Raw genomic sequence first — 12,495 nt, forward strand, 5'->3', positions numbered from 1 at the left:
CTACTATTTAGCAGTTGCTGACATGAATCTTGTTTTGTTAAATAATAATTGACACTGATAGTATTATTGGCTTGTCTGTTTTATTTATTTTTTTCATATAGATTTAACTAATACATTTTGACATACAATATAGAGAGCTAAGTAACATATGGCACATTTTCTGTTACAATCTCACAAACCTTTACACATTGAGTAAAGCACACTTTTGTCCCCCTTTTCTTCTTACAGAAGCAGAAGACAGCAAAATGCAAATAGGCACAAACATTTATATACAGTACATAGTAAATATGCCTGGGGGAGAATGAGTAAGCCCCTCATAATGTATGGAACCCTTTGATTAATACATTCCGTTAAAAATTCTCAGGTAGGAGAATCATCCCCATCCGGCTTCCCATTACCCTGCAGAACATTGCATCTTTGAAAATATATCTGCAATTAATTATTCCCCCCCCCCCCCCCCCCCCCCCCCCCCCCGCGTGCTAGATCATTCCTGCCAGCCATGGAGGAAGGAAGAGTCCAACAGTCCCTAGAACACAAACTATTATAAACACCCAGAGAAAGATCCTGTCTATCACCATAGCCACATACTTCCAGTCTTCCTTTACCTGCAGGGGGGAAACAGTGTAATCAGCAATATTACAAGGGAAAGCATATTATAATATACTGAGGATCTATCGCTATAAAATACACAAACTGTAGCTCCACAAATGGTATTATAGGACAGCAAAATGAATATCAGATTTATGGGTCACACTGTATGAAGTGATGTATAAAAAATGTGATCTATGCACGAGATGACATCTGCATACAATGTAATCTGTACTGGATTTTTGGAAAATCCATATGTTATTGTTAGATTTCTTAATGGTTGAAAAATGGGGTTGTGACACAGTTCAATATAGACTCACACCTTTTCTCATAATGACTCAAACTTTTAAGCTTTTCTCGATTTCTTGTTACTTGATAGGATTCTATTCAGCATAATAATTCACAGACAGGCATCTATGACGTGAATCAAATCATGTCCACAAATCTCACTGTTAACTGTTTACATGCAATCTCAAGGAAATACATTATATTTTCACACTTCTTTACCATTACAATCCTCACAATCTCCACAGCCTTTTCAAGAACCGCAGCAGTTATAGCTCTTCTGACAGAGATTCTGGAACTTTTCCCTGATCGCTGCGTGTGAGCAGCTGTAATGCTAACTGGGATTTGCGATGTAGATGGTTTTCATTCTGAAGTACAATGGGATTTGGACAGCTGAGAAATGTACTTCTTTAAATAGTAATGTAGCAGATTTCCTATATTGTGTGTCCCTAATAAGCATGGATTTTGTCAGACCATAGTTCTATAAGAGATATGCGCTTATGCAGCTCTTGCCAACCAAAGCAGATCTTTACTGTGTGAGTAAACGGATTTTGTTAGGTAATGATCAGGAACACTTGACTGACTTCAGCTTGCTTCTTCCCCAAAGACTTTAGGGCTTTAGCTTTTTGAATACTATCTTCATTTTCTTGGTAATTGGAACAATTTCTCCAGGGTGCTAGGTAGTTTTTAATTACTAATTAACTGGAGTAGATTAGCTTCCTGTTTGTTAGAGTAAGGAAAAGTGTTGAAGGCTTTGATACTAATATGAACATAGCATTGATAAAGTTCATCCTTAGCACTACAGCATTTAATGAGCAAATTCCCTTTTGAATTGAATTTGGGTTGTTTTTCTCTTGGTCTACACGAGTCACTTAAAATTAACTTTAAATGTACTGTTTTATACTATTAACTGTGCATGTGAATGTGTATGTGCTATATGTCTCCAAAGGCCTGGATCCATAAGGAGTTACATATCTCACACTGCTATCAGTATTATTTGTACATGAACAAACATTGTTATTAAAACAAAACATATCATAGATGCACATTTATGTAATATTGTAGTTTCCGGAAAGCACAGAATTTGAGAAAATGCATTACTATACTAAAACCTACCTACCATGTTAATGCTAAATGTGTTAATCCTGTATTGCAATCTGATTGTGCATGATCCTCTGCCTACCTCTCTGCACAAGTTAGGTGGAAAATAATAATAACTGAATGTATCAGCACTGCTCGACACACCTCCCATCATCTTGTGGCATTGCCCAACATGATATTAGCTACAGGTCCTAGTAGCGAGCCAGGCAGTGTATATGTGTTGGCCTGAATATATATTAATATACACAATAATATATTTCTGAAATTATTTTACTGTGTGATAACATCATCTCTCCACTTGTTAACTATCTGTTGACACAATTATGATGGGGCCGGCAATACAGGGAATACCAAGAAAGAATGCAACATACGTTTATATATTGTCAGGATGTTAAACTACAATAACACTAAAAAAATACTTACGGAAAAGTTAGCATCTTCTGCCCTCAGATGGTCTGCAACATACTGCACCCCCTCAATGGCTTGCTTCATGGAAGGGGACATCAATAGAAGATGTTGCTTCTTGGCACTGAACATTTTTGAAACCCTGTCAGATGTGGTTGTTATCTCTGGGACCTTTTTGCATTTCCATTGGCTTGGGTTGGGAGTGAATGGTTCCTCGTTGAGGTGAGGAAGCGACCGGCTGCACTTACTGCTGGAATGTTCATTGCTTTGGGAGGACTCCTCATGCAGGCAGCAGTACTGGATGCTTCTGGATCTGCATCGAGTCGTGGCTTGAGGGAGCTCACTTTCACCACATGTGTACTGAACACTGAATGATCTGCCCTTGGGGATAGTATGCGGTTCATCAAAGCTTAGATGGTGACACAAGACTGGAGGGGGAGATCGACTTGTTTGACCGGGTCCCTCGAAAAGAATAGAGTATTTGCTTGGGGATGACTTACAGAGGATTTGGGGTTTAGGGAGTGTATCCTCTAAAGGATGGCTCAGTGGAGAAGTAGGGGAGGGATTGGTACTCTCTTGGCTCTCCAGAGGCATGGTAGGGAGTTTCTGAGCAACCTCAATCTCAGACCAGAGCGCAGGTGAGCTTGCTTTCTTATGTAGTGACTCAATTAGTTTTTTGCAGTTCTCCTTTACCAATGCAGGTCTTTTCATGAACAAGAGTCGGGGGATGACATCTAGGAATATCCTCCGTACCCAGTCTGGCATCATATGGGTACGGGGCGAGCGGTGATGAACATTCAGGACAAAGACGGTGATAATAATTGAGAGCGTTACAAATATCATAGTGAATAGCAAGTACTCTCCGATCAAGGGAATTACAAGGGATGTGGAAGGGATTATCTCTGTAATTAGTAAGAGGAACACAGTCAAGGATAGAAGCACTGAAATACAGAGGGTGATCTTTTCCCCACACTCGGAAGGGAGATAAAAGACCAGCACGGTCAGGCAGGAGATTAGAAGGCAAGGGATGATCAAGTTGATAGTGTAAAACAGAGGAAGCCTCCTTATAATGAAGGAGTATGTAATGTCGGGGTAAATTTCCGTGCAGCATTCATATTTCTTTATGTTGTACGTCCCGACTGCGTTGATGATGACCCACTCCCCACTCTCCCAGAAATCTAATTGGTCTACATTGTTTGCCATGCTGATCAGATCTATTTTAGCTTTGTCGTAAGTCCAGGAACCAAACTTCATGGTACAGTTCTGCTGATCAAAAGGGAAAAAAGTGACGTCAATGCTGCAGGAGCTCTTGTAGATAGCCGGGGGCATCCATTTGATTTTGCCGTCATGAAAAAGATGAGCTTTGGTGAGGTGAGTCACTGCAAAGTCCCCATCGGCACTGTGGGTGGAAACAAAGACTGTCAAGCCCACTGTGCAGTAGTGGTTCCAAATCTATTGTGATGACACTGCTGGCAAGCCTGTGGTCTATAGATAACTCTGCTCATTTTTCTTCTTGATAGTATTATAATGGTATCCCAGGAAATACTTTTCTAACTTGGAATGACTTGACTTTTGCTATTTAAAGAGAGGTATCCTGGGACTCTGTGCAATCACAGTTGCTTTTGTGTGTGATGCAAACCTGAGGCCCCATCTGTCTGGCTGATATTAAACACCCAAAGGGACTTGAGAACTGTCATTGATTCTAATACCCTGGTAGCACTCCAGCCCTCAAAATTGCCTGATTATAGGTAATTCCAAATTATAAATGTTTTAAATAAGAAATCAGATATTATGCTCGGACATCTGTCCAACACACACACACACACACACACACACACACACACAAATCTTAATATAAGTGTACGGTGCATAGTGTAATTAAACTTACTTATTGTAAAGGACAATATCTGGTCTCCAGATGAGCTCTGATGGAATTCGAATTGAAGTCACGTTTTCATATTCCAGAGGGTTCCATTGGAGTTTGTAATCATGCCATTCCTATACGAAACAGAGGGATATCGGAAAAAAAAGACCCTAATTTATTTGAGCAAAGTTGAAAATGCAATGTAATAATGAACCTGACATTAGAATTGCTAACAAATAGTAATTGTTTAGGTCAATGAGTAATTTTTAATATGTTTGCTTCATTCTGAAACATCTTTGAAGGTTTAGCCCTATAGACCAGCCTTTTGTTGAGGGATAGTGTCCATTCACCGGTCCTACGGTTTCTGTAAAGCAAGATCGCAGGATCTAAATACATTTAAAAGAGGTGAGGAAAGTTTTTACACTCCATTAAACAGCAATTGTAATGACGGTCAAAAGGGCATTTTTAAAACACAACAAGATGTGTTACTTGATCGGTCACAGACATGCCTCCTTACACCCCATCTTTCTTTTTGTTGTGTTATATTTGATGGGTAACAGAAGAAGGGTATACTTCCCTCCTGTAAACCAGCCACCTCTTCAGTTAAAAAAAAAACCTCAGTCGATGTGTTTAAATTAGCACTTGTTGAGAATAAGAGTTCAGTCACAAAACTCGTCCGCTACATTACTTATTAAAGACTAGACAAAACAACACTTTGGCCTCACCTATCAAGGTACCCCTGCCCTTAAATTAGCTTGCAGATAATTAGAGAGACTGACCACTGAAGAAACGCCAAGGAGTACACCATTTACACTTCGGCCCTAATAGCATTATACTGTATGTGTGTGTGTGTGTGTGTGTGTGTGTGTGTGTGTGTGTACAATTCAAGGGAAAAGGTATTGACACTAATTTAAAAACCTGAACGCTGATATTGCAGTGGTGTTCACCTTTCATTTTGTTACTGTTCTGTAACAGCATTATTGATTTAACATAGAAGAAACTTCTACCAATAGCTCTACAGTAGGAGTCTGCAAAGACAGATATAAACACTGTAACTTGCCTGCTTCACCCAGACATTGGTGGTCATCATCTGGTTCTTTTCATCCTGTTGCAAAAAAAACAGCTATGAAGAACACCTCTTTTAGACCCTTAATTGGTCATTAAACAGTGAACTGGGATGATTGTACTGCTAAAGCCCTGTTCTGATAAAGCTGTAAATTAAATCTGAAATGAGTTTGAAATTTGAACTCAATGCACCCATTATTATTATTGACCTTGAATAAAACATTACAGTATAAGACATGTGTGGATTGGTTAGACTGTTCAATTTTCATACTGTTAAGAGTAAGATTCTTATTTGTGGCTCGTCGTGCTGAATGCAATTCTTCAAACCCAGAAGATGTATTTTTTGTCGGAGGTTTGGGAAGTTCTTTTGATGTCCCTTTGAAGTAAATTATGGGACAGCATGCAGGTTTGAATTGTGTTAAATTGCTGCCACCTTATTTAAATGACCTGTAGGCAATTTTATTTTCAGAATAAAATCAATTTGTAGCTTAGAAAAAATGGGTCTTTTAAATAGATCAAACTAATGCATGTACAGAAACTTGATTATTTAATTTATTATAAATTTAATTGCCTGGAGGTTTTTGAGAATTATATTTATAATAGCACTACTTTCATGCTTGTATTAATTGCTATTTAAAATATATAAAATAAAGTTAAATCATTCATTACATCTAAATATATGAACAAATGTAAAGTAACAGATTTTTACAGGTGATAGCCTCTTAATTCGATAATAATCCTGCTGGTCCCACCCATTGAATACTGTGGTTTTGATCTGATTACACAGCTTCAGTAAGCCAAAGTTATTGGGCAGCATTTCTCAGAATACATTAGCTGTGAACTGCTGAAAAAAAGATACAGAATAACAATAACGTAAAATGAAATTCTTCTAGGTTTTCAAACACAGAACAGATGAGCACACATTAATGATTCCACAACTGTAGAGTTCTGCTAAATACTGTCAACTTCTGACAGCCCTGTCTCAGTCTCAAAACTCTTTTAAAATGTATTATACAATAAATTGCTACTATACTCACTACATCAATAAGCTGGGCAATGGACAGCCCAAAGCGGACCAGCACTACATCAGAGATGTTGGCTACAGGGCGGGACAGCTTGTTGTAAGCAGTGAAGAGGGTCTTCAGAAGTCTCTCCTCTGCGTGGGCTCTTGTCCTCATATGGCTACACGCTGCAGGAACAAAAGAGTGTAACAGGAAGACTGCCAATAATTGCTAGAAGAAAGCAATTCCCCTAACAATCAATAAACACACTTAGGGGTTGATTCAATTTAAACCCTTTTGGGTTGAGTATTTTACAGCACTGGGGAATCACCTTTTACTCCATCAATCATCTATCCCTGGTTAGCTGAAGATTACCTTTGAAAAGAAGCTGTTGGTGCAATCAAGGTATATTCCCTGGTACTGCAAAATGCTCTAAATACAGCTAGCTGTGGCTTAACCCAGCAGGATATAAGTTGATCAAATCAACTCAATACTTATACCTGTTATTTAAAAAGAACATGGACTAGTTTTGTACCAAATCCATCAGTTTATCTTTGTACCATAGTTTTGTTTTAAAATAATCCAAAACAAAATCTTCTATATAGAACCTAAAACATCTGTCAAACGGCATACAGTACATTATTTATATTATTATTTTAAATACACTGTACCAGAATATTTATGAATACGGTATACACCTATTAATAAGTTACATCTGCCAGCGACCTGCAGGCTTCTGTTTGAAATATTCAGTTTTGAGGTAATCTGTTTGCTTCTGTTAACTTTTTCAGTATAAAACACAAAGCTAAAAAAACCTAGTGTGGTACAATAATTTAAAGGTATACCATTTATTTCCAAAAGTATATTTTATATGCTTTTGGAAAATATGAATTTCTTTGGTCCAATTGCTCCTGATATTATTTGCATCAACCAACATACCCTACAGCACAGATTTAGTTTGAGTCCCATTTTAAAAGCATACTATAATAGCACAAGAGCCCCATCTGTTACAAGCTATTGCTTTGAACTGACCTTGAGTCGTCACCACAGCTAAAAGCCCTGCACCTACATGTCTTGAAAATAACAGAATTCAAGTAGAAGATGATTTACCAAATAGGACGTAGCTATCAAAAATCTTCACCAAAAAACCCAAGCTGGGAGAAACCCTGATGGTGTGACGGGTGTTAATGAGCCACAGGGACATTGTTAATTTAGTTCTATTACAGTGATGGATTGTCCAATAACAGATACGTTGTACAACCAAAATTAATTAACGCCAGTGGGCAAAATGTAGCTTGCAGGTTGTGCGGAAAATGCAGCCAGTGCTGTCTGCTTCAGATATTCAGACAGGGTACGGTCTTTATTTCTTTATCGTTGTCCTGGCCTCATTACTTCAGAACCTCGTACATATACCAAAGCAGTATCAGATAAGCTCCTGTTCATTTCATAGCCCTCTAGGTATGGATTAAATCAGAATGTAAGTGTTGAATGGTGACATTTAAATCATATTTTCCAGACAGGCTGGGCACATGTGTTTTAAAATAAAGGCTTATCAAAAGGTAACATTTCTTTTTTGGCATGTTTGTTTAAGCAATGGCATGTTCGGAAAGTTTCCTCCTGTGTCTGTATGTTTTATTAAATAGCGCCTTACAACCAGATAATAATGTGCAATAAATTGCAGCAGTGTGTGCCACTGAGTTTGATTAAAATTAAGATTTATCAGAAGTATTTATCACATTAGAAATAACCACCAATCTTTTTAACAGAAGAGCCATGTAAATTCACAATGAGAAATACAATTAGCAAGTGAGTAGCTTGTCTGAAACTGCAGACAGACAGCAAAACATTCTTTCCTAAACAAATTGAAGCTGTTAGATACATATAGAGTCCATTAGGAATTCATAAATTCTCCAAAACTGCTTGGGGTTAAAAGTAATACAAAAAACCTGATCTGTTGCCAGTTTATCTGATATATAATATATATATATATATATATATATATAATATATATATATATATATATATATATATATATATTATATATTATATATATATATGTGTGTGTGTGTGTGTGTGTGTGTGTGCTATTTTCTGAGGTATACATGAAAAAGCAAATTGAATGTTTCGTAACATAAGGAAGCATGATATGAAGAATATTGGTTTATTAATAATACATGACTTAATACAAACAGCAGAAAGTGCCTTAAATGGCTAATTCCCATTGAAGTAATGCACAGGTCAACTGAATCTCAAGGGTCAACATGTTTACATAAGAACAATCAACTCAGCTGGATTAGCATATTGTAGTCTCTTTCCCCAACAGCAAAGATTCATTCAACTATTGATCCTTTGAGCGAAGGTTATAAGCAGCATTGACTATATATTGATATCATATTAGGGTAGTTTATCTGTTACTACTTGTGCATAACATTTAAAGCCATTCAAACGGGATAGTAAATGGTGAATAGGCACAGGTGCCCTAAGAGGAATTACAACCAGTTGTTCAGGAAATAATTTCCCAAGCAGTTCCATTTGTTTTCTTGTCTGATTCATAAAAATGAAACAGAATTAGGTTAGAAAAAAATCCTTTACATCCTGTAGAATCAATTCAAGTCGGAATAAAAATAAATATGCCCATTTATTACAAATGAGTATTCTCATTGAGTGTAGGTGTTAGTTGACTTCCGTTGTGCAGTTGCATCTCGCCTGTTTTTGCCATAGTCCATTGATATAATTATCACAACAGTGCTGTATCTAGTTCTATTTTCAGTATTTTCTGTCATGAATGCATAGTGACTCAATACTAAAACCGAAGAACTATGATAAACGTGTACTGCAGAAAGCGTTTTCTATATTTCACGAATATAACTATTGGTTCATTTTAAACACTTTTTATAATAATACTTTTTTAAAAAACACTAATATTATTTACTAATACTGATATAGGTGATTTGCATGTGTTCTTTATGAAATATTAAACAATAATGAAAATGTAACCTACGCAAATAAACATAAATTCAACTGAGTTTAAACACATACCTGTATTGTAATTGTTTGACCCACAAAACACAACTGTTACCAAATATGCATTACGCAGCATATAGTAAAATACACACCAAAAAGTATACTCTAATGTACACGGTGTTATTGCTAATTGGATATGAACAGATACTGAAAGTGGGACACGTTGTTAGTGTGGAAGTGCATAATGGAAAACAATAAGTACTAAATGTTCATATACCTGGCAGCACCTGGATCGACATGCAAACGCCCAGCAACCGAAGCGCGTGAATCCGGAACCCCATAGTAAAACAGCGCTTCCGACTACTCTTCAGTCCCCCACTTTCACACCACCACCCTATTAGTTGTCTTCTCCTCGCCTCTTTTTTCACTCACTGTTTATTTGCTCCACGTGTTATATTCTCTCTCTCCCGTTTGCGTTTCATCGCTTGTTCTCATTTCTTCTTCAACTGTCTTCGGGAACGAGTCAATTCTCGGAAAATAAAGCAGCATTGAAAACAAGAAGGGAAATCCGCATGGTAAAGTTTTATATCACAGAATTCACACTGCTGTAGTGTTTTGTTGCACCTTAATAGCGATTGTCAATCAACCTTTCGTACTCTTTCATCTTCACTTGTTTCTGCAACCTCTACAGTGCACCACTGTTTTCTATTTATGTATCTCTTGGTTCAAGTCTTCAGTTGCTTATTATTATTATAATTGTCACATTTCAGGACCTTTAAACCCCTAGGTTAGGAAGTTGCCGACTTTATTTTGTATTCTGCGCTCCTGCGTCTTCTTTTCTGCGCTCTCGAGCTTGCTCTCAAGCTAAGGCATGCGTCGCCTGGCTGTTTGAGGAGAATTTCTGAGCATGTGAAGGAATGCTGCCTGTAACCGTCTGTCCATATGCTGTCTGAGGGGCCGGAAGGAGTCGACTAATGTGGGGAACGCAAATTCCCTCTGGCACACTAAGAATTCAGAGCTGACGCCACTTGCATTGGACCTAACAGGAGGCATGCTGGTGAGGTTTCTGCCTGCAGGGTAAATTCAGTTTGAGATTACATGCATCTTGACTTTTCTTTTTATTTGTCTGTCTTTAATTCTTAGGCATTATACTCCGATGATAAGTAAAGTTGAAGTCCTATTGTAAGTGATTCTTCAGCAGTTGTGATGCATAGTTCACCCCATAAGTAGCTTTAGATAAAAGCTCTGCTAAATGATTAACTACTACTACTACTGGAACTACTACTACTACTACTAAAAAAAATAATAATAATAATAATAATAATAATAATAATAATAATAATAATAATAATCATTCTTTTGGTCTCTTCTTTATATATAAAATACAATTGCCTCTGTCTTTTTTAATATAATTATTATGTATTTCTAAACTGATTCCTGGTTGCAGTGTATTCATCTCCATATTAAATAATTCAATAGTGACAAATAATATGATCTAATCAATCTAAAATGTGACAGAGCTAAATACCTCCATTGTTTAAACCATGAAAAGGAGTTTTGTCTAAACCAAAATCTTTAAAAGTGCATGTGAGTCTCTTTAGTGTACTCTTGTCTTTAAAGGTAATAAAAGGACAGGGTTGGGTTCTATTTACATTTTTAAGCAGTGGTGTTTAAAGTACACAAAAGGCTAAGCTATGGACGAATGTCAAATAGACACATTCTATTATAAGATTTGATTGATTGAGGGACACTGAAGCTTCAAATTGTTTATGACTATTTCTGAATACATGAGGTGTATGAGGTTCACCATGGGTAGGTTGAGTCAGTGATAGCAATCAGATAAGTTGTAACTATGTTATTTTAAATAGATTATTATTAGCCAGCTGCATTATTACGTTTGCTAAGGTTTTGAACTAGATCTTTCTAAATGTCACAATGTCTACCCTCGTTTTTATAGGAATGAGACCCATTAACAGATAGCCAGTGTACAAATACAGGTACATTAACTACATGTAGCTGCACACTAATACATTATTTTTCACATATCCTTTTGTTATTGTGAGGTTCAAACTGCATATGTTAACAACATGTATTTAGCAAAGTTCTTCAGAACAACAAAGTAGAGTGTTTTTTTCTTGCTAGTTTTATACTGCACTTTTTTTTTATTTGGCCTTAAGCCTAAAAATAGAGCCCACAATGTCTGATACAGTATTGCTTTAAATTTGTCTTGGAGAGAAGTGTTGTTAGTTGTAACAGCCGGTGTAATGAGTCACAGGCAGGAACTGAGCACTCTGGTAGTCAGATTCATTGTGGGAGAGAGGACCTGTTAAAATGTCAGATTATTTTCCCTTTTCTCTTCTTATTTATGCCCCTCAGAGTATGTGAAGCAGCTGTGACAGAACTAGCAGGATTGTTATAATTAAAAAAAAAAAAGCTAAGTGTAGTGTAATAGAACTAGTCAATGGCATTATAAATGACCACACTAGTCACTAATACTTAGTCATAGAGACATAGACCAACCCAGACTTAAACCAGTAGAGGTTTAGCATTAAGCACAGTGATTAGTCCTGCATTTAAAAGCAAGGTTTGTATATGACATGATAAGGTTGTAGTCCTTTAATGAAGTAAAGTAACAACATACTATGTCAGTAAAACTTCCTCCCAAATATAGAATGGTAGTTTATTATTGAGTTTTCTTTATGCTGTTTTTATTTAAAGACCAGACTTTTATGCATTAACTCATTTTTCAGTGAGGCTCCTGTAATGATGCTTTGCTACTTTGGGGTTTTATAAAAAATCCTTTGTGATTAAATACAGAATTTAACTGTTATTGTTCTCCAAAAAATCAAGTGCCCTTCAGAGATCTGTGGAGGCGGGCTCGGAACAAGATTAAGGATTCAAGGAGAATCATTCAGCCTTTCAGCATAAATCACTGTCTGTATCTGGGTCTAAATCTCTCCAGCATTGGCTGTATTCCCTCATTTGTTGTGACAAAAAGCCTGTTCAATTGAAATAAAAAGGTGTGGTTACAGAGACTTTGAGGGTCTTTTGCAATATGATAGCCACTGCGCAGGAGAGAAGTGTCACCACATACACATTTTAACTGACTTGCTGTGCTTTGTTTAAAAGTGGATGCCTGCCAGAGCTTAATAAAGGAGCTCAGATACCTAGACTGATACAGGTTATTAAAGGGATGACTTCATACAGGGTTCAAATTCTTCT

General features: G+C 36.9%; 1 protein-coding gene across 1 annotated transcript; it reads right to left on the minus strand.

The window, feature by feature from the left end:
- Positions 1-479: 479 nt before the first annotated feature.
- LOC121298229 (neuronal acetylcholine receptor subunit alpha-4-like) lies at positions 480-10,250 on the minus strand. The gene is made up of 6 exons (XM_041225212.1): positions 9,551-10,250; positions 6,346-6,497; positions 5,304-5,348; positions 4,268-4,377; positions 2,398-3,778; positions 480-605 (listed from the first exon to the last, which is right to left on the minus strand). The coding sequence occupies exons 1-6, from the start codon at positions 9,612-9,614 to the stop codon at positions 480-482; spliced, it is 1,878 nt and encodes a 625-aa protein (XP_041081146.1). The 5' UTR covers positions 9,615-10,250.
- Positions 10,251-12,495: the final 2,245 nt, after the last annotated feature.

This window comes from Polyodon spathula, chromosome 23 (genome assembly GCF_017654505.1).
Source record: "Polyodon spathula isolate WHYD16114869_AA chromosome 23, ASM1765450v1, whole genome shotgun sequence".
Lineage (NCBI taxonomy): Eukaryota > Metazoa > Chordata > Actinopteri > Acipenseriformes > Polyodontidae > Polyodon > Polyodon spathula.